Raw genomic sequence first — 25697 nt, 5'->3', positions numbered from 1 at the left:
CTCCTAACTAGAAACAAACAGCCCAGAGCACAGATCCTTTGTTTGTTCCTGTTGAATCTCTGTGACTAGAATAGCAGGTGCTCTGTACACATAGGTGAACTGCGGGGCCACAGATAGAGCAGGGCCTGCCCAGGCTGAGAGTAGCTGGTGAGCTTCCTAGACCTGATTCTAGTGATGGAAATCGACCTGTTACGCCGATTTGTTTAATCGGTTTCTTGATTTTTGAGCAGTGCCTCAAAAGGCAGTAGTGGGAAGACATGCTTGAAGAGAAAGGCCCTTTGTAGAGCTGTCCGCGTGGCTGTAGTGAAACCTGAGGGCCCCGAGGCGAAGTGGCTAACGCTGCTATTTATAGTTAAGATTCCAGTATATGTTTTCCAGCCACACTTGCCCCTTTCAGCCTCCCCTGTACGCTCCAGTCTGTCACTCAATTAGCTAATGGCTCCTTTAGTCCCATTATGCATTGTAGGGTTCCCCTGGCTCAGCTACTTTTAAAGAAAGAGAATAATGGGGTGTTCTGTTCTCAGAGGTTTAATTTTTTAATAGCCTTGCCAATTAAGTGAAAACCTTTTCCCCAACCTTTTATTATGAAATTTTCAAACATGCAGAAGAATGGAAAGAGTAACACAATGAGCACCCAGATGCCCTCCACTGAGACCCAACCCTTTTTAACAGTTTGCCCCATTTGTTTAACCAATATGTGCGAGCCCGTGGGAATGTGCATTTTTCCCCCTGAACCATTTGAGGGTAACTTGCAGATATCATGGCACTTTAGTCTTAAAAACTTCAGCCTGTTCTCCTATAAAACCATTTAAGACTAAGTGCAGATATCATTCTAATCTTCTCGTGAGTCTCACAGGAATAAGAACATTTATATGTAAAACCATGGTGCCATTCTTAAACCTAAGGAAATTAACGGTAATTTCAGACATTATTTAATATCCAGTCTCATGCAGATTTCCCCCAGAATATTTTTTTTTCAAGCCAAGGGTTAGTCAGAATTCACGCGCATTGCATTCGGGTTTTGTTTCTTTCAATCTAGAAGAATCTCTTTGCCACACCACATTTCTAAAAAAAAAAGAAAGAAACATGTTTAACAACACTGACTTTTTGAAGACTCCTGGACAGTTACTGTGTAGATGTCCCATATTCTGGATGTCTGATGGCTTCCTCATGGCATCACTGAATTTGCACAGGGTAGGTCTCAGTTCTTTCTCCCCACGCCTAGACTTTTGAAGGAACTTGTTTTCACATTACACGTGTTATTTTATGGAAATATTTGAGTAAGCCCCTCCGTGAAACTGACTGAAAATAGCAATGGACTGATTTTCTACTTTATTATACTAGATCCTTGAATTGATCCAGACTTTGTTTTTTTCTAAGTTCTTAAAGAACTGTGTCTATTCCTTAGAGAAATCTGGGGCAGGCTTTTTCATTGGGGGAGGTTGTTTCTAGGAAGTGCTCCTGGAGATACTTATTTATACACTAGAGGCCCGATGCACAAAATTCGTGCAAGGGGCTCGGCCCTCGCAGCAGCAGCAGCAGCAGCAGCGGCAGCTGTGGCGGCGGCGGCTTGCCTCAGCCCTCGCAGCCCTGGCTTCATCCAGAAGGTCATCTGGAAGGTTGTGTGGCTGTCCAGTCTAATTAGCATATTACGCTATTATTATTATAGATACCCTGCCTTGTTCTAGAAAACCAGTGAGGTAGCTTATAATAATGCAGTAGCAACTAAGAGATAAAATTAAGTGGTGGGTGGTGGGTGGGGAGGGAGGTTGGAGTATGTGGCATTTTCCTGGTCTGGCTTTGTAAGATGTGGGGGAGGCACAGAAGGACTGCACAGCCTTTGGAAATCCTCAAACACGCTGCTGTCTCCCGGTGATTATTGAACGGCCCTGACCTGGAGGTTACAGTTCCTGAGCAGGAACTGGACGGTGTGGCCAAGCTTGGTGGTGGGGGTCGGGGTTGTGTGTGTAGCAGTTTCCAGCCCACCTAGGATTTGGGGCTCCTGCCTCCTGCCAGTTTGTTCTGTTTTCCTGCTGTGGTTTCCCAGCTCGTCTTGTTTGCCCACAGGGCTGACTACCTAGTGCTCTGGGCACTGTGAATGTGAGCTGCCTTCCCACCTGGGTGACAGAGCCAGGTGTGAGTGGTCTCCCCTTCCCGGATTAACCCCGGGTCATATGACTATGGGGCTGACTTGCTTGTATTGAACTTTTATTATTTAAAAATGTTTTCCTTATTTCAAGGTGAAACATTTTCAGAGTTGAAAATAAAAAACAACAACACTTTTTAATGCAAATAAGAAAAGAATAAGCCCCTGAAATTGTTCATCTAGAGATGACTCCCGAGATGTTCCCTCAGGGTCTTCTTACCCGTGTCTTTTCTTTTTGCCACTGTTCTCTATATGAGTAGAGGGATACTGCTTGAAGGAACTACTTTCTTCCTCTGTACGCCTTCAGTATCTCTAGTTTTTCCTTATGGTCCTGCAAGTATAAGCAAACAAGTAATGTAGAAATTCTGTAGTTAACCTAATAACCTGACATGTTTAGAAAAGGACGAGTACAGCCTTCCCCACCAGCCTCATACAACAGTGACAATTAGGCATGTTCCTTTCCGTTCTGTTTCCCACGCCACAGACAGATTTGAAGCTGCGGCAGGGGAGCCAGAGTAGGCGAAGTGGGAGCTTACAACTTCCAGAATCCTAACTCCGGGTGCATTTGCTTTCCCCACCGCGTTGCCTCTTGTGCCCACAGTGGAGAACACACAGCTGACCCTGAACCTGCAGACGGAGAACAAAGGGGGTGCTGTCTCGGGCGGCGAGCTGACCATTTTCCTGGACGGGCCGACTGTTGATCTGGGAAGCGTGCCTAATGGCAGTGCCGTGACAGACGGTGAGTGCTGCCCTGCTCCCCAGGGGTGGGGCGGGGGTAGGGAGGTGCCCAGAGTTCGGTTCTCTTCCAGGTCCCTGGTTTGGGTACGGCTCAGCCAGCCCTGATTCCTTTCAGCGTCCATAAGCATGATCAAAATCGTGACATGATTTTACAAGGACAGCTTTCCGACAAAGGACCAAAATAAGTGTCATCTTTTAAGTGTGGTGTTTGGTTTGAGAGCAGAGAAAAACCTCCTTTCATCCCACAGGGGCTTTGGACAATAAAAGGTCTTTATTACATGTTACTTGGGCCCATTTTTCCTCACCCCCGTGCAGTTAACCTTCCTGGCGAGCTTTGAGGGTGTCTTTTATGAGATGCTATTGCTGGGAAAGGGGACTCTGTGTCTTAGAGATTCACACTAGCAAAATACTGGCGGGGCAGGGAATTTGAAGAGTGTTTCTGCTCTGCCCTGAATGTGGGCCGTTTGTTTGTTTTTAATCCAATCTGAAATTAGTCACCTTGGATCTAGCAGGAAATTATTTCATGAAGTCAGAAATAATGGGTTGGATTTCTCCATAATTTTTCTTGTCAAATGTGATGTAACTAAGGGACTTTCCAGGCCCCAAACAGGCTTTCTATAGCTTCAAGGGGGTGGAATTGGAATTCTAATTCAAGGGCACCTGGGGAATGGTTGGGCCTTGACTTGAGAATCCTCCCTGAGCTGGACCGAATGGTGCTTGTGTACTTTTGGTGCATGGAGGAAAACAGCACATGTGTAGGTAATTGAGCACCTAGTATGTGCTAGACCTTGGACCAGGTGCTAGCTAGATGGCAGGGGCAAAATTCACTTGGTGTCTACTCCCAGGAGCTTATAATTTACTCGGTAGGGGCAGGGGATGCTAAACATCAAACGAGTAAATGCACAAATAACTGTGTAACTATAATTGTGACAAAAGCTATGAAGGAAAGATAGTGGGCAGTATGAAATCTCCTACTTTAGGGGATCTCATCTAAATTGGGGGCGGGAGCACGGAAAATTCCTCTGGGGAAGCTGAGACCTCTGGAGTATGAGGAGTTCTGACAGGCCAAGGTGGGGGTGTGGATGAAGGGGTGGCCGAGTCAGAGGTGGAAGGGTCCCATGTGCAGAGGCTCAGAAGTGGGAGTGAGCTTGGCCTGTGTGGGAACAGAGGTGGCCAGGGTGGCTGGATTGTGGGGAGCAAGGAGAGTGGTGAGAGGTGAAGCCGCAGAGGCAGGTCAGCTCAGATCACACAGCCTTGAAGGCCTGGGGTTCAAATCCTTTTGAACCCCATCCTAAGGAACGGTTTTTAGCAGAATAGTATCATGATTTGATTTTTAATTGAATTTGATTTGGCTTTTGAAAAGCTCGCTGGTTGCCAGGCCGGCGTGGCTCAGTGATTAAGCGTTGACTTATGAACCAGGAGGTCACAGTTCAAGTCCCGGTCAGGGGACATGCCCAGATTGCGGGCTCAATCCCCAGTGTGGGGTGTACAGGAGGCTGCCCATCAATGATTCTCTCTCAACCTTGATGTTTTTCTATCTGTCGCTTCCTCTTCCTTTCTAAAATCAATAAAAATATATTTTAAAAAAAGAGAAAAGTCCTCTGGTTGTGACATGGAGAAATGCCCCAATTCCTTGCCCCCACTTTGCATGGTCAGCATCTGTTCTCTGTCTCACGTGGATGGCCGAAGTTCATGTGCTGTGTAAGGCAACATGCTTATAAGTGCCTTAGACATTCTTGAAGGTCTTGGAGAAGAAGAGCTGTTTCCTAGGTTTGAGCCCCTCTGTTTCGTGGCCCTGATCAGATCTCACCCACTGCCCCTGCTCCTTCTCGTGCTGGCGGCTGCAGCTTGCTCGCCTCTCTGAGTCCCACGTGGTGGGTAACTGTCACACACAGGGGAGCTGTGTGCTGTAGCCACATCTCAAGCACGGGTTGAGCTTCTCAGTGTTTCTGTCTTTTCTTGTGATGGATCCCCTTTCTAGGATCACAGCCACCTTCGAGAGAATCCGGCGGGACCGCTGTCACTGCCGAGGGCCGGCACCAGTCCCCCAGCACCAACTGCTTTGGAGGGAGATCCCGGTAAGACCCCTGTGGATGAGGAGGAGCCCGGAGGATGGGTAGGGCCATTGAAAACACGCTGCCAAGTGGCAAGGAACGATTTATGTTAGAAACTGGTGGACATTTCCAGAGAGCTTATAACTGACCCCATGTGTTAAGGAGGCCCAGAGGGGAGGACAAAACTGAGGGTTCTCGGAAGGGTCAGGGGTCGCTTGTCGAAGGTTGGAACTGGCTAATGGTTATTTGGATAAGAGGAACTGGCGAACAGAACTTGACTGCTTTTTATACATCGGGTGCAGCGGCCACAGTTACGCTTCCAAGATCCACACAGAAATGCTTAGAGCAATGCTGCTTTGTAATGTGACGTTTTCTGTTTCTCTTCTGGGGGGTTGGTTAAGACCTCCCGTCCTTCGAGCCTGAGTTATATTTTACTTGTTATACATATCACGGATGACTTAAATTTTATTTACTACATTCCCATCTTACACCTGGGTTAATGCAGACTCATTTTCACGATAACTGAGTTCCCAGGCAGAAGAATAGTTTTAAGTGTATTAGGGCGATGGAGAGGGGCTGTTTATTATAATGTACAAAATCCCCAGACATTTTAAGGAGAAGAATCACAGTAAATCCTTGTTAATCGGTGGAGAGAAGGCAAATAACTGGCAAAAATCTTCCCAAACAAGTCCCAGGGTGTGGGGGGAAATGCTTGGAGAAACCTTATGATTTCAGCCAATACCCACAGAGGCTGGAAAGATTCCTCCGAGGACAGCCATCAGCCTCTCTGGACTTGGTTGTTTTGAGCCTGGCAGGTGTCAGAAGCAAGAGAGGGTTGGGTGTTTGGGCTTTTGTCTATAGCGTCATTAGAAGCCAGAGTATGTTTCCCTGTCTGCTTTTCTCCAAGCATCTGCAGTGGCATTCCCCACGCTCTAAAGACCAGTTGCCTCTTTCTGTGACTCACTAGGTGACTTACAGGTTGGATAAATAGTCAAGTCTCATAGCATTAAGGACCAACAGTATAACTGGCAAACCTGGGTCCACCAAGGAGTGATGGGCACCCAGAACTAGAGAAAACAGAGGAGTCGGTGCCGAGTATTGGCCAAGAGAACACCTCAGCATTTCAGCCTCAGAGTGATGGCTTCTTAGCTTTGGCACCGGTCACCACCACTCTGGCCTTGCAGCTGACTTGGACATTTTGTGTCAAACAACTGATACACTTATTTGGAGCTGGAAGGCAGCGTCCAGCTCTTAACAAGTTCTTGCCCTATGTATTGTTCTCTGAAGTTCTCCAGTTGTGAGACCCTGAAATTCATACGCTGTATCCCGCCAGCCCTTCTTTGTTGTTGTTTGTGTGGAGGATTGTTGACTGTTAAAACAGCAGGCAGACTTCAACAGACAGCCAGATGCATTTTTGCAATGACATGTGGTAGACAGTCAATGCTAGTTCATTATTGGTGGGCAGAGCGCCTTCCAGCTATTATAAGCCGCATGGGAGTCCTCCTCCATCTGCCTCACCACTGCAGCCTCAGCCATCTATTCTGTGTCCACATGGAACCTGCTCCCATTCAGCAGCAAGCACTTTGAAAGAATCACCCGAAGGCAGTATCCTCTGTGTCCCTAAGAACCCCTTTCCCCATGGCGTCGGCCCATGGATGCTGGTCAGTGTGCACACACAGGGGGTAGGTAGCAGGGCAGTTGACTGGATGAGAGTCCTCCCAGTACAACTTGCTGTGGGGTATTGGACAGGTCACTAAACCTCTTGGTGCATCAGTTTTTTCAGGTGTAAAAGGGGGATATTACCTGTCTCATGGGGTTATTGCAGGAATGAACTGAGATGAGGTGTGTCAGTCTGAGAGCCTTGCGCACTGGGAGTGTTCAGTGACAGTGGTGGGGTTTCTTTGCTCTGGAGACTGTCTGTTGCATCCCTCTCCCCCTCCCCCCAACCCAGGAAGTGAGGCATTGCTGATGCATTCACATCAGTTAAGAGGGTGATGAATCAAACCTTCAGGGTTCAAGGGCAATCCGCTGCTGTCTTTGGTTTGCCAGGGCAGAGAGAATGATGGGCTTCTGTCTGCTGCCTCCCAGACTAAATATTTAGCTTTCACTGTCTGAAGGGTAGGTTTTTCTTGGACTTGGGTGCCATTCACCATGATCAAAGGTGCTCTGATGTGCCGTGAAGGTGAAGATTGCAATGTCAAAGCAGTGTTTTCCTCTCCTCCCCCCCCCCCCCCCCCGCCTTATTAAGCCATGGAACTGGAACTGAGTGAGGGCTTTACCTTCGGGGTTCATTTACCCAAGTTCATCTAGCAAAGGCACCTTTGCTTGCCGACCAAGGCCTCGAAGCTCCATCTCTCAGTGAGATCTTGCCCAGTCTTTAAGAATAATCGAATGAGCCCTAGCCAGTTTTACTCAGTGGTTAGAGCGTCGGCCCAAGGACTAAAGGGTCCCGGGGGGTTTGATTCCTGTCAAAGGCAGGTACTTCAGTTGCAGGCTCCATCCTGGCCCTAGTTGGGGCACGTGCAGGAGGCAACCAATCGACGTGTCCTCACATCAATGTTTCTCTCACTCTCTGTCTCTCCCCCTCCCTTCCACTCAATGGAAAAAATATCCTCGGGTGAGGATTAGCAACAACAACAAAAAGAATAACCGAGTGAAACAGCGCCAGTTATTGTATCACTTGGTCTGCCACAGGGAAGCCGCGTGGTTTAACCACCAAGAATTCACCGGGCACGCATTTATTTGCAGGCAGACCGCATTAGTACATAGTCAGGGGGTCTGTCTGATTAAAGAAAGAGTTAACAGCATGGGCTGCTGTGTAGTCCTATAATGAATTACTGTCCCGAGGTAAAGATGGGTGCAAGATCGTTGCATTAACATGGTCGAAACTCAGAAACATAACATTGAGCAAGAGAAGCGGGTCATAGAAACCAAATATACAGTATGATGTAAATTTATATAAAATTAGAAAATATAAAGTTGAATCATACGTTTTTTAATGAATACCTTCATAGGTAGTAAACCTATAAAAAATTGAAGGGAATAAGCCCTGACCGGTTTGGCTCAGTGAATAGAGCATCACTCAAGGGCCCCAGGTTTGATTCTGGTCAAGGGCATGTACCTTAGTTGCGGGCACATCCCCAGTAGGGAGTGTGCAGGAGGCAGCTGATTGATGTTTCTCTCTCATTGATGTTTCTAATTCTCTATCCCTCTCTCTTCCTCTCTGTAAAAAATCAATAAAATATATTAAAAATAAAAATTGGAGGGGATAATGAACCTTGAATTCAGGAGAATGGTCATCACTGGGGAGGTGGGGATGAGTATAATGAGGAAAAAGCACACAGAAACTTAGAGGAGCTGGGAATGTTAATTCTCAGCCTGGGTGGTGGGTCCCCAAGTGTTCATCTTACTGTTCTTTACTGGAATGTGTATTTAATGTATTCTTTTGTTTACATGGTATATTCCACAGCAGAAAAGTTAAAAAGTGTCACATACCCACCTCAGAGAGCTGAATTACGATGGAGAAATTGTTTGCTATTGAGGCAGACAGATTTCAGAACCTAGGATTTCTGCAGGCTCAGTAATGGCCACTTGTTTCTGTTTTGCCCCGTTTCTGTGTGTAGCAGTGTAGCTGATGATTCTGAGTTGGTGCTCCACATTGGCCTTGCATTCCTGTCACCTAAAAAGCTCAGGCCTGAGACTTTCGTTTGGGAGGTGGGGGAATGGGTTCCAGAGGAAAGCTGGTCACTGCCAGATAATGTGTCAGAACAGCACTAATCTTGGTGGTCTGGGAGGGCTGCTCTAACACCGTTTGGTTGATTGGAGTGGGGTGCTGATGTGGCATGCCGAGGATTCTGTCTGTTGGTGTGCCATCCTGCCCTGTGTCCTCTGCCCGCGTTCCTGTTCCAGCAGTGGAGAGTGCTATCACGGAGCCCCCTGGGAGAGTGTGTGCTAGTTGGCACGGGGAGTACCCACCACACCCTTTAATAATTCCCCAGTACTTATTTTATTTTGCTGGAATGAGGGCTGGCTTTGGGAACCATGCCTAAGTCAATTCAGGTTTTGAAGATTGAATAATGGTGCCCGGTATGGTGCACACATTGCACAGGGTTTGCCTGGAGCGCTTTCCACTGTCTTCGTGATGCACACGTTGTATGTGAGAGGCACGTAAAATTGTGAGTGCTAGAGGAGCTCAGAGAGGAGAAATGAGAGGAAAAAACCGGGGACAGAAAGGGGTGGGAGTTTCAGAGAGGTGGTTGTCCATGGTCCGTTGTTAGGGACCTGTGGAGGCAGCTAACGCATGAACTAGAGAAGCTGGGAGTAGGGCAGTGATGGCGAACCTTTTGAGCTCGGCGTGTCAGCATTTTGAAAAACCCTAACTTAACTCTGGTGCTGTGTCACATACAGAAATTTGTTGATATTTGCAACCATAGTAAAACAAAGACATATTTTTGATATTTATTTTATATATTTAAATGCCATTTAACAAAGAAAAATCAACCAAAAAAATGAGTTTGCGTGTCACCTCTGACACGTGTGTCATAGGCTCGCCATCACTGGAATAGGGTGTATGTGGAGGCAAAAAGAACCCAGCAGAGGGGATCGATGCTGGTGCTGCCAGCTGGGTTCGGAGTTACTTTTAGGTTAGAAGTGATTGTGAAATTCCAGTCTGAAGAGTGGAAAGCCAGGATGTCAGAGTCCCGCTGTCGTTTGCTGATTCTTCGCCACCTGTCATTTTCCCTTCTCCCTAGTTATTGTGTGAAATCAGGAAGTGAAGGTGAAATCAACTAACGGATGGAAGCCATGGGCCTGTCTCCTAGTGTTGCTGCTCCTCTAAGCTCAGCCTTAAGATTTCTCCCCGCTTGAATAACTAGCTCTTCAGTCTAGAATCCCTGTCGATTTTCCAAAGTCATACAGGAAATGGTACAAAAAGTGGAAGAATGCATTGAATTTGCTTTTAGGTTCACTCAGTTTTTCATTAATAGGTCTGAAAACTATGGAAGTGAGAAGAAATCAGTGGCGAGGGGCAGACGGGAGAGAGTGGGGCAGGAGTTTGCAGAGAGTTTGTTGTCCATTGTCCGTGGTTTGTGCAGGGCCTTAGGGTCTAGTTGAGCTTCTTGGTGAAGAAGCTGTAGGTAGGGACTTTATGACTAATTTTCTTGTATGCATTTCAGTTATTTTGCATAGGAGTATATGTGAATGTGCATGAATGTGTGTGCATGTGTGATTAGTGAAGGACTGGAGGCCTTAAATTTGTCTGTGTCCATCTTCAGCTGTGAGGGTTGGCCAATGTTGATCAGAATCTGTGTTTTAACAAGCTCGTCCAACCCAAACCAGTGATTTTGTTACATGTAAAAATTTAAAACTTCTTATGAGTTTTCATGCACCCTCCTCCCCCCTTTTCCTTTTTGTCTTGCTTTGATGAAAACATATCACATTTATTGACTCCCTTTCCTTGGCATTACTGACTTCTGAAGATTTAAAAGAGGTGTAATCTCGGAGACTTATAGAACCCCAAGGTCTCTGGTGAGCTCTAAATAGCTCCTCAGCTGTGTCTGCAGATAGCCTAGCCCAGAAAGGAAAGAAAAATAAACTCAGCCAGGCATGATTCTGCTGGGAACACTGCTGGGAGTCCTGGGAGGCCCAAGGGGTATTGGGAAGCAAAGCTAACCTGAAGGAGGGAAGGGAACTGAGCCTCCGGGCACTGGGCCATTCTCTCAGTGATTGTTGGTCACCAATGACTCCTTCAGTTAAGATGACTCAAGGCTACTTGATTTGGAAGTGCCGTTATTTGGAGATGTCAGCATGAAGCTCAATCAAACACCTTTTACAGTTTCCATTGGGCCCACTCAGCAGCTTTTACTTAAAGTGGCTCTTATAGCCTCTTAAGATTGCTGGGAAAGGGAAAGGAATAAGGAAAGGAAAAGTGTAAATCATTTGTTCATTCAGTGATAACTAAGACACAGTCCCTGCTCACTGGAGCTTACAGCACCCTCTTCCGAGCAGTTGGTTTATATGGAATAGGATTGAGACTGGATAAGAGCCCTACTGCATTCTCAAAGCAGCTATTGAAAAGTAATCATGGAGATTAATTATACATTCCTTTATATGCTAATTAACTAAGTTTTTACTAATTGAAATACACATTATACATTAATAGAGGCCCAATGCACAAAATTCATGCAAGGGACTCAGCCCCGCCACCACGGCAACTGCCTCTGCCTCAGCTGCCACTGCCAAGGCTTTGTCTGGAAGGTCGTCCGGAAGGATGTCCGGTCTAACTAGCATATTATGCCTTTATTATTATAGATTATACATTTGTTTATTCAGGTCTGTTTATTTCATACGTATTTATTGGTCATTTCTTCTCTATGAACCAAGAGAGGTGTGGTGTGCACCAGAAAGCTGGTGAGGATCTTTTTATGAACTCCAAGGAAGTAAGGCAGAAATCTGCAGTTAAGGCAATATTCATTCCACAAACATGAATGCCAGGCTCTGAGCCAGGTTGTGGTGAGAAAAAGATAAAAATGGTCTCTGACATCAAGGACTGTGGCATCTATATGAGACCGATACATAGAGGGCAATATCCTCTAGCAGGAAGCAGCTGATCTATGTTTTGCTCTCACCCATTGATGTTTCTCTCTCTCTCCCTCTGCCTTCCTTTCTCTCTCTCTAAAAAAAAATCAACAAAAAAACTCTCTCTCAAAAAAAAACAAGAGTACCAAGACATGTTAGGGGGCATTGGAAGTGCTCAATTTCTTTATTGTGGTGATGGTAACATGATTGTGTACATTTGTTAAAACTCATTAAACTGCACCCTTCAAAAGGGTGATTTTATTATATGTAAATTGTACCTGAATTTTACCAATTATTCTTGAAAATCTGTTTGGACATTAGCATAGTTATCTCACCTCTCTTTTGTTTTGTATTTTCTTGGCATATTTTCCCCCCATCCATTTAGTTTTAACCTTTTTGGTACTTATATTTTAGATGGTGTTGCTTACAAAGGCATGTAACTGGATAAAAATATATCCTATATAATAAAAGGGTAATATGCAAATTGACCCTAACAGCAGAACGACCAGGAACGACTGGTTGCTATGATGCGCACTGACCACCAGGGGTCAGACGCTCAGTGCAGGAGCTGCCCCCCAGTGGTCATTGTGCTCCCACAGGGTGAGCTTCTCTCAGCCACAAGCTGGGCTGACGGCTGCAAGCGCAGCGGTGGTGGCGGGAGCCTCTCCCGCCTCCTCAGCAGCACTAAGGATGTCTGACTGCGGCTTAGGCCCGCTCCCAACGGTGAGCAGGCCTAAGCCATCAGTCAGACATCCCCCGAGGGCTCCCGGGCTGCCAGAGAGATGTCTGACTACCAGCTTAGGCCCAATCCCCCTGGGGAGCAGGCCTAAGGCAACAAGTGGACATCCTCCAAGGGGTCCTGGACTGACAGAGGGCACAGGGCGGGCTGAGGGACCCCTCCCCCCCAGAGTGCATGAATTTTTGTGCACTGGGCCTCTAGTGTATATATATTGATTTCAGAGAGGAAGGGAGAGGGAGAGAGAGATAGAAACATCAATGAGAGACAGTCATTGATTGGCTGCCTCCTGCACGCCCCACACTGGGATTGAGCCTGCAACCCAGGCATGTGCCCTGACTGGGAATCCAACTGCAACCTCCTGGTTCATAGGATGATGCTCAACCACTGAGCCACGCCGGCTGGGCTTAACTGGATTTTTAAGAAACCAATATGATAAGTTCTATCTTTACACTGTCACTGTTAGCCCATTTATGTTTCTTGTTATTTTTGCTTTTTTTGGTTGTTGTTTTGTTAATCCTCACCCGAGGATATTTTTCCATTGTTTCTTGTGATTTTTTTACATCTTTGGAGTTGTTTTCATGCTCTTGCCTTTTCATTCCTGTCTTGTGTTCTTTGTTTCACATCTCTAGACTAACTTTTTATATTAAGTCTGTGTTTGGCCTGCCTTCTCCCTGTCTTGATGACTTGAAAGTTTCTTTGGCTCGCTGAATATTTGATAATGGAGTGTAAAATTCTGCATCTAATAGTGTAAAGAGAACAAGAATTGTCTACAAGAAAAACCTTGTCTGAAGGTTTTCTGTTTGGCTTTCCTCTGAATTTTATAGCACGTCTGTGTGCTAGGTCTACTTTGCGAGCTTACAATGTGGTCTTTGTTGGTACAATTTTTTAAAAGACAAAATGACAAAAATGTTAAATGATATTAGTGAAAACCTAGAGTAGGATATGGTGTGAATAATTGTTATTTTGTGAAGGAGAAGGGGAGATTAGGACCAGGTTGGTTTTGTTCTTTAGTTGTGTGTGTTTTTAATTTTACCTTAAAATTTTTGCCTTTAAAAAAAGTTTTAAAAAAGCTTTATTTTAAATTAAATTATACCATTTTGTTTACACTTAGAAAAGAATAAGGAATTGAGGAGTTACTTCTGCCTTTTTCCATTTCCTTTTTTTTTTTTGCAAGGGTACAAGGGGCAGTGGTGCTGAATCCTCAAACATGATGTCAAAGGTGCCTTGCCTTATTCATCTTTGTGTCCCCGGTAGGGCCAGATTAGTTCCTTGCTGCACGTAGCAGCCGTTCAATAAATATTTGTTGAGGTGAAAGAGTCTTGTGTTTCTGCTCCTGGTTTGCCAGAATGTTAGGGTGGGTCTTGCTACTGGTTTACATTCCTTGGCACCCCTACTCTTGAGAAGCGATGGTTTCAGGGGCACAGGATGTAGGAAGACTTTTTATCTGGACTGCCTTATGCCTTCCAAGGCTTAGCCTAACTGCCAAGAACATGGTGGGTTCCCACTGCCTGCTCAGTCTCTCCTGTTTCATCGTTTTTTTTCCTTCATGATTGATATTTCCATATGGCACTCTTTTCATAGACTACTGGAGGCCCAGTGCAGAAAATTCATGCACTGGGGTGGGGGGGAATCCCCCAGCCTGGCCTACGTCCTCTTGCAGTTGGACATCCCTCTTGCAATCTGGGATCCCTCGCTCCTTACCGCCTATCTGCTTACTCCTTACTGCTCAGCTCGCTGCTCCTTAGTGGCAGGCTCCTTACTGCTTGGCTCGTTGCTCCTTAGCGCTGCTGCAGAGGCAGGAGAGGCTCCTGCCACCACCACTGTGCTCACCAGCTGTGAGCCTGGCTTCTGGCTGAGCAACCGCTCCCCCTGTGGGAGCGCACTGATCACCAGAAGGCAGCTCCTGCATTGAGCGTCTGCCCCTGGTAGTCAGTGCACATCATAGCCACTGGTCGTTCTGCCGTAATGATCGTTTAGGCTTTTATTATATAGATTCTTTTCAAATCTGTGCAACTTTTAAGGTAAACATTGGAATTAGAGATAAGTTGCCACGTAGCTACATCTTGTTTGGAAAAAGAATGTGTAAAGTTCATGTACCTGAACTCTACCAGAAAAGAATGTTACCCTCTAAGAACTGTAATATCTCACTCATGGTTAGTTGTTCCAATTCCCAAGTGATTGTTGAATCTTAAAAATGTGTCTCATAAAGGACATTTGGGTCACAGAAATGTCCCTGTGAGATGACCACCGATTATCTAGGGCAGTGCCATCACTGTATACTAAGGCCCTCTAACTAGAGTGAGGTAGGGTGATTAGCAAGAATTTAGGCTGAGGCTATTACCTAATATATATTTGAGAGTTAATATCTTCTGTGGAAATGGACATTTATTTGTATTGAAAAGATATATTAGTTTTCTATTGTTGTGTAACAAACCATCGCAAACTTAGGGCTTAAAACAACACCATTTATAAGCTCATAGTTCTGTAGGTCAGATGTCTGGCACTGTATGGCCAGCTGGATTGTCTACTCAGGGTCTCACAAGGCCAAAATCAAGGTGATGGCAGGGCTGCATGCCTATCTGGAAACTCTAAGGAAGAATTTGCTTCAAAGTTCATTTAGGTCATTGGCTGAATTCAGTTACCTGTGGTTGTAGGGCTGAGGTCCCATGTCCGACTGGCTGTCATTCAGGGCCTCTATCAGCTCTTTAAGGGTGGGTCCCATATTTTATTTCATGTGTACCCCTAATCTTCAAGCCAGCAAGAGTGTGTCAAATCTCCCTCACACTTCAAATTTGTCTGATTTTCTCTTCTGCCCTACACATCTGACATCTGTTGGAGAAGGCACTCTGCTTGTAAGAGATCACGCAATTAGATTAGTCTTGCCTGGATGATCTCCTTTCTTGAAGTCAACTCTGCCGTATAAACTTAACATAAGCAAGGGTGTGGTATTTTATCATTTTCACTAGGGCTATCCTTCCGTTTATTAATGTGACTTTTAATTTATCTTTATTTTGTGCTCAAGTTTAATTTTTTATAGACTAGATGCTTACTAGTATATAATACCATAATGAATGTAAATAGTAAAAGTAACTTTAACTCTAGACTCCAAAACAAAATTTGAGCATTCTTTACAGTTAAGCCCAGCATGCAGCCTGGAATTATATTAGATGAGTGCAATTTTTAAATTTTAAAAAAATCTAAATTCTTTATTGTTTAAAGTATTACATATGTCTCCTTTCCCCCACATTGACCTCTCCCAGCCACTCCCGCCCCCCAGCACATGCCCTCATCCCCCTACTGTCTGTATCCATTGGTTTTGCTTATATGCATGCATACAAGTCCTTTGGTTGATCTCTTCTCCTCCCTTCCCACCCTCCCCTACCTTCCCTCTGAGGTTTGACAGTCTGTTCGATGCTTCTGTGTGTCTGGATCTAATGAGTGAGATCATGTTAGGTGAGTGCAATTTTATTGTATATTCTTTCTTAAGATGAAAATTTTAGTCCCATAAAGCTGCCACCTTTGATAAAATTGCTCTGTACTCCAGGTTGGGCAGAAGTCAATCATTTGTCTTTCTGTAATGGAGAACGGACTTGGCAGCAGTTTTATTTTTACCTTTCCTGTCATTTCTGAGGCTGGCAGCTAGAGGTAGGGTGTGGAATGGAGCCGTAAATTACCCTTGGAATAACTAGAATGGTCCCATTTTAACTCAAAATTGCGCCTTTCCCTTTTCATCTCTCCTTTTTATCCCCCCTCCCTATTTTTTTTTTCTTCTAATCCACCTTTGAATGAGGAGGCAGAATTGAGGAGGGTGTACATGAGAGTAGGTTTGCTTATTGATGCCTCTCTGAATGGTGGAAACCGTTTCTTTTCCCATCACCGCTTCCCATTTCTTCACCATGCTTCTATTTTAAGTGCCTGTTTTTTTACTGGTTCTGTCTTGCTGGAAACTGGCCCAGCCTCACTCAGTTTTGTTTCCATGCTGCTATTAAAAGACAATGCCCAGTTACGAGGCCTCGGTGGAGGATGGGAGCCTCCCTCTTGGGTCTAGTCATCCAGCATCCAGGCAAGTACCCCTGCTTTGGAATGTGAGAAGAGCGTTAAGTTTATTAGGCAATTTTAACGTATGCATCTTTTTTTTTTTTTTTAAGTGGAGGAAAACCCACTATTACTTGTTATACCCTGAAACTTCTCTTTTGCTGAGCTCAAAGACGAGCATGGCTGAATTGAGGTCAAAGAAACTCCCTTTTCTATCCTGGGCCTCATTTCCCAAGATAGAAAAATGTGCTTGTCACCGGGTGTCTGGTCAACCATGAATTCTTTTTTTTTTTTTTTTTTTTTTTTTTTACCCAATGGGTGGATTTTTATTTTATTTTATTTTATTTATTGATTTCAGAGAGGAAGGGAGAGGGAGAGAGAGATAGAAACATAAATGATGAGAATCATTGATCGGCTGCCTCCTGCACACTCCCTACTGGGGATGTGCCCTTGACCGGAATTGAACCTGAGACCCTTCAGTCTATAGGCTGACGCTCTATCCACTGAGCCAAGCCAGCTAGGGCCAGCCATGAATTCTTGACATTTGGGAGAGATGCATCCCCAGTCTTTGAAGAATCCTTATATTTATTAAGTGTTTCTAGAGTCACCACCAAATTTTGAATTTCACTTTTTAACTTAGCCAAAAATTTTGTGTCTGGCTTGTAAGCTATCACTTTTTTGGGCTCTTCATTTTCACTTACATCACCAATGGTAGGGCTGGCTTCCTTTTTAAGAAATAAACAAAGAAAATTTGTTTGTTGAATTACTCCTCATAAAGTATTGCATATGTGACAGTGGTCAACAAAGCTGCACTGGGATGACAATCCCAGGTTGTCATCCAGGTTCACTGGCTAGCAGGTGGCCCCCTCCCACACCCCAGCATAGAAGGGTGTGATGCAAATTTGTGTCTGAGCAAAATTATAAATCACTGCATTTCCACTAAGACGTAAGCTCCTTGAGGTCAGGGACTGTTTCTGTTTTGTTGCTAGACCTAGATTAGGGCCTAGTGCTCCGAAAATGATGATAGAATGGAATCCAATGGACTTTATAAAGGACAACACAAGATGTCCCAGGTATCCAAGGCTGTCGCTGTCAGGGTCAGCTGAGGACTGAGGCCAACACTGTGAATGTCAAAACTTGCATGTCAAGGGACAGCCCAGAGCCCGGTCCTGGGGACCTTACCCGCATCAGATCCACTTTCAGGAGCTTGGAGAGAGACTCCTAGGGCCTTGGCCTTGATTGGCGTTCCTTAAGGAGGCCTCAGTTTCCGGGGGAGGAACTTAAGGGAAGATACACCAGCATTGAGAAGGGCATGCTGCAAAGAGAGCTGAATGTCTGTAACTAGGTGACTTGAAACCATTTGTGGGGTTTCGCTGTTCCACCTTCTCCTGACTGCCCTAGGGTGGCATAACTTCCTCCCTCCCCCCCAGCCCCCAAACGGTAGAGATCAGGCCAAGGTTGAAGTCACTGGCAGAGCTGAAGCCAGGCTGTCTGTGGTGGAGCCCAGCTCATCCCCACCCCATCGCCCCGCTTTTGTCCTGATACTATTTTGGCTTATGGTGTGCGGTTTCAGCATTTGGGCCAGCTTTTAATCATGACCCAATCCCAATGTTTAAGGGCTGAGCGAGTCCTCCAACAGAGGAAACTGCTGAAGAGAAGATTTTCTTCAAACATTGAGGCCTACTCTTCCTTCTGAGAGTCTCATTTTAAAGGTACTTCAAGAGGAAAAAGTGGAAGCTCCAGATTTAGGGCAAAGGAAGAGTGTGTGTGTGTGTGTGTGTGTATTTGGTGAGGGGAGCAGGGGTGGCGGTGGGCCACAGGCAGGGAGGCGGCAGCTCTCATGCAAAGTGGTCCCAGCTGCCCCTGGTTTATGGGCTAATCCCGGCTCTGCTCCAGCCTGTCATTCAGGGTAAGCTGCTATCATTAGTGGTTAAACATTTCTGAAAGTATTCTCTCTCGACTCTGACCGCATGCCCCTTCGGGGAAGGGAGGGAGAAGCCAGGAGAGTAATGGAACCCACTCTGTTGTCATGCTGAGCTGCTCTACCGAGGGACAAGGGGCCTGGCAACTGGACGTAATCATGGGCTTGTCAGAGCCTGTGTGTGTGTGTGATGGGACTGATGTTGCATTTTTCCGTGCTGCCCACATGGCATGCTGCTCCTTGAGGGACACAGCCCTCCGCTGTGGGCTGGGAGGACCAACTAGAGAGGCTTTTTTGTCCTTTTAAGGGGATTCTTGGCTGAAATAAACCTTCCATTAACCAACTTTATCTCTCTCAAGCTCTTTGCCCTCATATACACACATATACACACATTCACCAGCGGCTAAAGCCTGAATTTCCCTTTGGAACTTGTCTGCACCCATTCTGCTTTCGATGAGGAGTTGTGGTAAAATGCTCAATACTAACATTTCTTCCCATGAAGTGGGGACTTTGAAATATTTTTCTTGACTGAGGTGTGGTTGACAGCTTTTGATTTATGAAATTAGCTCAGGGAAAAATAAGATGGAAAAAGAGAGTCCAAATTAAATCTTTATTTCCATAGCTCAGTTGTGCCCTCTCTACCCATTTTTTACTGCCACGCAGTCTTTAGGTAAGAAGGACTCCAGGGTTGGCTAGGCTTCTTGGTGTTTTCCTTGGTTGTGTGGGCCCAAGAAAAACCTTTTTTTTTTCTTTTTAAAAAATTGTGTTTTCTTCCTTGTTCAAAAGTATACAACAGGCTCAATGAAGAAAGCTAGAAAATTTTAGAAAAACACAAAAGGAAAAGCTAAAGGCATCCATATTTTCAACACCCAAAGATAATCAGTTAACATATTGGCTTATGCCCATCTTATTGGAAAAATTCGTTTCTTGTGCTACAGAAGTTAGTCAGTTGAGACAATTCTAGGAACCTTCTAGTTCAGTGGTTCTCAACCTTCCTAATGCTGCGACCCTTTAGTACAGTTCCTCATGTTGTGGTGACCCCCAATTTCATTGTTACAAATTGAACATAATTAAAGCATAGTGATTAATCACAAAAACAATATGTAATTATATATGTGTTTTCCGATGGTCTTAGGCAACCCCTGTGAAAGGGTTGTTCGACCCCCAAAGGGGTCGCGGCCCACAGGTTGAGAACCGCTGTTCTAGTTAGTTGTACTGCAGGCTTGTTCCACCCAACAGGGCTGGAGTCTGACCAGCAGAGGTGTTTGATGGGCACCGCACCTCCCTGTGTGAGGAGCTTTCTGTTAGAGCTCTTCATCCCACCATTGGCTAAGTGACTAGTGAAAGAACCACCAGGCAGGGATTCAGCTAAAGTCCAGACCTCCCACCCCAGGCGGCAACCAAAGAGCATGGGCTGTTGACCTTCAAGGACCTGAATATGAGTGTTTTCTCAGTTGCTAACTTTCTACTGGACTTTTCTATGTCTGTTTTCTTATCTGCAAAATGGGCATTATAATAGTAAGCTACTTCTTGGGTTGCCATGTTAAATGAGATAATGTTTGTAAAGTGTGCAGCACACCATAGGTACCTGGAATATAAGGTTGCAGCTCAATGCATAGTATATACTTCCATAGTCATCATTAGTACTTTTATTGTTGATAGTGTTCTTTCTACCCCATGTCACGTGGACTAGATTGTTCTCTGGACTTTGGTTCCTCTGCCTGGAGAGGGTGGTCTTTTCCTCACTGGATACTATTTAAATCATCTCACTGTTGTAAAGTATTATTTAATGACTAAGTACTAGAATAATCTCCTTTGATAAAACTGCCAAACTGAAGGGCAAGGAGACTTAGCCATTTTCACCGAGTGAATGAAGTCAAGTTACAACAGGCATGTGAGAACACATACTGCCTGCTGCCTGTGTTCTCTGAAGAGGTCAGACAGGTTCTCTGTTAGATCCCCCATTTTCCTTGCGATGCAGATCCCTTCTGCATTGTATCTTTTACTTGGATGGACTGTGGAGTCATCTTTTCTAGATAAAACACGTCAACATATGCATTGGCTAAGCTGTCTAATGTCCCTTGACTTCTGTTCCGAAAGGAAGCGTCTTTTTAACTAAAGAGAAAATGGATTTGGATAGGTTTTGGGCTCTGCCTAACAGGAAAAGTGTGTCATCCGTACCCTGTCCAGTGGTCTAGTGATTCTTGTTTATTTCTTACATTCGAGCCCAATGAAAATAATGTGATGGTCACAGGAAATGTTGCCAGTTATTTCAGATGTGGGAGCAATTCACTCTGGATTTGTTTACTTCAAGTGGAAAAGTTTACCCAAAGTTGCCTCTGGGCTTTTACCAAGAAGGAGGCTTACCTGGGTCTCTCTGTTTGAAGCCAGCATCTGTTGAGTCAAAGACTACAGGGGCTATTGAAGGTCTTACTTCCAATAAATAGCGAGAGAGGGAATACGGTGACTTAGGTGGGATACCTTCTTTTTTCCCCACAGTAACTTACATCTGTCTGCTTTATACTTTGAACCCCCAGGACGCACAGACATTCAAGTGGTTCAGCCAGAACAACCACAGCAACCGACGAGCGAAGTCCTGGTACTAACAGCCGGCACCGCCAGCCCGTCAAGAACCCAAGCCACAGTGGCTTGGCCAATGGCACAGGTGAGTGACAGCCCAGAATGCCAGCCCGGACTGAATCAGTGGCCTCTAACCTGTTCTCACGTGGAGTCAGGGTTCTGTCTATGTCAAAATGTGTGTGTGTGGGGGCGGGGGGGTGAGAGAAGACTCCAATACTAAGATGAATTCGAATCCATCAGTCTTTCCATTGACGCGTCTTCCTTTATCTCTGACATACTCTGTATAGGTAAGGTTAGTCTCCATAGGACTCTTCTAAAATATTTCTTTGCACAGAAATAAAAATATTGATTTTTGTATTCATTTCTTTTCAACATTGGATTTTATTGGGAGAGGATATCTTACCTCTACATGACACCTTTTTTTCTGTCCTTCATTTAAGGAAATGATCAGACTTAGGGAGAAAGGAAACTGAGTATTGTTGCTAGGAGCTGAGTTAGAGAAAATGGCAGCACTGTTGACGATTGGGAGGCTGACCAGGGGCAAAGCCACACTGCTAGTGGGGGGAGGGGGGGAGGATTCTGTGGCTGTTTCAGTGAGAGTTTGTGCCACTTGCGAATAGACAGCCCTTCCACATCCACATAGACCGTCTCTGCACTTAGCTCGCTCTGCTTCCTTGTAAGTGGGAAGGGAAGGGCCTATTTCAAAACAATTCACTTGTTGTCATGCTTTCCTTCTGTTTCATTAGGTCAGTGTTGGATTGAAATGGAAAAAGGCAAACAAAACACAACCCTTCATTTTTCTAAGCGTCTTGAAAATTGTCAGATTTTTAGTGACTGCTGGTCATTTGGTCATTTGTCTTAACTTGGGGCAGCTGGGAAGGGACATGTGGCTGTTGCTTGTGATGACATGAAGGACAGGAGGTCCGAAGCAGCATAGCTTCACCACATGAGCGTTGTCATGGCCCTTTGTGTGACAGACTTGAGTAGGAGAAATCGGCTTGGGTTACTTTTTCGTGACTCGGTTCTCTGGCAGCACTGTTTGAGGGCTGCTGTGCCCCTCTGATGGCTCATGGTGCTCAGTTATACGGTTACCTGCCATGGACTGTGGGTGGAGTGGCCTGTGTCCTGCACAGCTCACTGCATGTGTGGGGGCCTGACTTTCTCTCTGGAGTTGGGGACCTGCCTGAAGGAATTGAGTTAACTAGCTCACCCTGAGCCCTGAGGACAAGGATGAGCTGGAAGTGCTGGCTCAGCCTGCCTGGCGCTCCTGTGCCAACCCCGTGTCCGAGTACTGGAACCATTCAGTCATAGTGTGGATGTTGCCACCTGTGTGAAGGGGATGGCGAGGTGGTGGCCGGGGGCCATGTTGCAGAAAATTGTGTGCATCTCTGTGAGCGCCAGTATGCATGCTTCCCTTAGAAAAATGAGGCGCTGGTGGGAGTGGGCCAGGGAAACCGACTCCTTGGAACCAGTTGTCTCCTGGAGGCCTTGGCTGTGATTCCAACCACTTTGTTCTTCGGGGGATACTGGTTTCCCTTAGCCACCTCTGCTTTTCCTATGAAAACTCTTGGCGAATTGGCTTTATGTGGTGATGGTCTTTGAGTCACTCTTGATGTTTAAACAGATCTGTATTTCCCTGACATTTATTTTTAGGTACCTTTGCATATTGTCCTTATCTCCAGGAATATTATGTTTCAGTAGATGAGGCAGGTGCCAGCCATGTCCCCAGAAAGCCAAAGATCCGTAACCCCTTGGAAATGTTTCATGGCGGTGCATCTGAATTCCCAAACTGTTCCCAGAACCCATCTGCGGAGGACAGTTGCTGCATTTAAGGGATTTCTGCCTGTTCAAAGACGAAGGTCTTGGCTTCTGTCTCCTCTCCTCTCTCCTTTCTGCTGTGATGACAGCTCACCTTTGCCTCCCAGCCAGCCTTGACTTGGTAGGCTCTTTCATGTCTGTCCAAGGGGTACAGAAAGACCTCACCTTCCCTCTGGGGAGCAGGCAGAAGCCCCCCTCTTTGGCAGCACAAGAGCAGAAGGGTTTTTGAGGATATGAATGCTCCATCCATCAACACGTTGCTCTTAGAACTGAGAGGAGCGGTTCCAAAGTGGTGGTGGTCGGGAGCCGTGCCGCCAGGAAATGTTTCCACAGACATCCGAGGTTTATTTAGCAAGCCCTTTTGGCTGTGCCCTGCAGTTATGCATGAAAAAGACATCTGGGGCAAAAATGGAGCTGAGTTCCAGGTGGTATTTTTGTGTTGTCACAACTGTAAAGTAACCATTTTTTTATAAAATGAAAGTGAGTGGCAGCCTGTCTGTATAAATATAATATTCCTAAGTTTTAAAAGTGGTGGAATTGAGAAATAGACTAATGGTATAGCACTTCATTGAGACTCCTGTGAAGTGATTTATTTTTTCTTCTTTTATTGAAAACTTTATTCAAAAAAATGACATCTCTCACTCCTCTCTTCAATGTGATTTCCATGCACATAGGTGTGGGGGTCACACGGGCTGCGCTCAGATTCTGATCCCTCATGTGTGGTATGTGCATAGAGCCCAGGGACTTTCAGGGCCTTAGTTTTCTCATTAATAAAATTAGGACAAGATTCATATATCTCATAGGGTTGTTATAGAAACAAATTACATAAAATATGTAGAGTGTCTGGTATGGTGCCTGAGAATGCAGTAAGCTGTCCATCAACATTAGTTTTTATCTTCATAAATAATTTCATATGGTTATAATTATGCAGCATGGATAGATTTCACTGTTATTTTTTTATACATGCTTCTATGTATTTGTGGTCTCTTTGTTGACCCCTTTTTAGTGACCTCCTACTATTTCACAGTTAATACACCATAGTTCCTTTAACCATTCCTCAATCCTAGTGTATTTCCCCATTGTAAAACCAAATCCTGATGTAGACATCTTTGCACACAGCTTTGTTTCTTCTTGAATGAAGTTCATGCGTCAAAGGATATGAATTTTTAAAATGAGATTAATGTATATTATCAGATTGCCTTCTGAAAGGTTTGAAGCAATCATATATCACAGGGCAGTGTAAAATTTTCCTCAAGTGTTATGTGAGGTTTATTTTTTCCTACTATCGTGTACTAAACACTGGTTTATCTATTTGCTAAGAAGTATTAAGTGCTCCCTCATTGTTTAACCTTCTTGCATTTCTTGTTATTAGTTGCTTGGCTGTTTCTTTTCTATTTGTGTGACTTTTTCATAGTGTTTGATTATCCTTTGGAGATTTGGAAGTTTATTTATATATCCTTGGTTCAAGTTTCTTTTTACAAATTGTGATAAAATATGTGTAACATAAAATTTACCATTTAAACCATTTTTGAGTGTATAACTCAGTGGCACAAAGTACATTCACAGTGTTGTGCAAATACATCTCTATTTATTTCCAGAACTTTTCCATCATTTCAAACTGAAACTCTGTACCCTTTAAACACTAACATTCTCCTCTCCTCCCACCCGCAGCCCCAGCCAACCTCTATTCCACTTTATGTCTCTATGAATTTGCTTATTTTAGGTGCCCCATGTTATAAATGGAATGATTTGTCCTTTTGTCTATGTCCTTTTGTGTATTTCACTTAGCATAATGTTTTCAAGATTCACCCATGTTGTAGCATGTTTCAGAATTGTTCCATTTTATTTATCCATTCACCTGTTGATGGACATTTGGATGGTGTCCACCTCTTGGCTGTTGTGAGCAGTGCTGCTGTGACATGGGTGTACATAACCTGCTTGAGTCCAGGCTTTCAGTTCTTTTGGCTGCACACCTATGATCAGAGTTGATGGGCCATATGGTAATTCCTTGTTTAACTTTTTGAGGAGCCCTCAAACTCTTTTCCAGAGCAGCTGTACTGTTTTACATCCCACCAGCGATGAATGAGGGTTCCAGTGTTTCACCTCCCCAATACTTGTTTCCCCCCCATTTTTTGATAATAGCCATCCTAATGGGTGTAAAGTATGTAGGTACAAGTTTTTTGTTATGTTTATGGTGGTAAGTTTCCCCTGTATCATTGCTTTGTCTTTTATCTCATTTTTTGTGGCTTTTGTAGAAAAAGTTAAAAATTTAAAAAATCAGTACTTATGAGTGTTTTTAATATTTTCAATTTTACTTTTTGCCTCAGAAGTTAAAAGATTCTCTCTTGTCTATAGAGGGAATAAATACTTTATTCTGTTTTACTTTTTTTCATGATGTTATGTTAAAAAAGAACTATCCCACTGGAATTTATAGTGGTGTATCTGTATCTATACATATATAAGCATAATGAGGACTGGGTTAAATTAATTTTTCTCTATATCAGGGTCCTATTTTCCTATAAACATTAATTAAATGGTTTTCTTTTCTCATTGTGGTTTTTCTTAGTGTTTATCACTTACCACATTCTTATATGCAGTGAGAATTCATTTCTGGACTCTTTACACATTCCATTTACTTTATTTCCAGTTTGGAGCCAGTGTCATGTGATTTTGATTATTGACGTGTTATAGTATGTTTTTCTAATGTCTGGAAGGGCTAGTTTTGCCTTGTTATTTTTTCTCCATGATATTCTTTGACAGTAATACATTTTCAAAACAAATTCAGACTTTGAGTTCTTAGAAGCGTGGTGGAATAGAAATGGGAATGGCATGAATCTATATATTGGCCAGGAAGGATTAAATGTTCCCATTAGGTAACATGGAATGGTGTTGTTCATTCTTAAGTTTTTCTTTTTTTTCCATCGAATTGTTTTGGTTGAGTCTAGTTTTGGTTGCTCTTGTGAAGAGCTGAGTGATCAGTTATACTGGAGGTGCACTTCTTATATTCACGGGTGAGAAATATTGACTGCTTTATTGTGGAGTATGTGTTACAAGCTGATCTTCAATTTAAAAAGCTTTCATTGTTGGCAA

The 25697-nt window shown here is 44.4% G+C and overlaps 1 protein-coding gene across 3 annotated transcripts in view; it reads left to right on the top strand.

The window, feature by feature from the left end:
- WWP2 (WW domain containing E3 ubiquitin protein ligase 2) overlaps positions 1 to 25697 on the top strand; it is a 118992-nt gene that overhangs the window by 44691 nt on the left and 48604 nt on the right. For all 3 annotated transcript variants that reach the window (XM_059667607.1, XM_059667608.1, XM_059667609.1), the window contains 3 exons: positions 2748 to 2885; positions 4866 to 4962; positions 20747 to 20874. In XM_059667607.1, coding sequence (XP_059523590.1) covers positions 2748 to 2885; positions 4866 to 4962; positions 20747 to 20874 — 363 coding nt within the window. The remainder of the gene's footprint in view (positions 1 to 2747; positions 2886 to 4865; positions 4963 to 20746; positions 20875 to 25697) is intronic.

Source organism: Myotis daubentonii, chromosome 15 (assembly GCF_963259705.1).
Source record: "Myotis daubentonii chromosome 15, mMyoDau2.1, whole genome shotgun sequence".
In the NCBI taxonomy this organism is placed as follows: domain Eukaryota; kingdom Metazoa; phylum Chordata; class Mammalia; order Chiroptera; family Vespertilionidae; genus Myotis; species Myotis daubentonii.
Note: the sequence above shows the minus strand (reverse complement) of the source record. Positions and strands in the feature narration are given on the sequence as shown.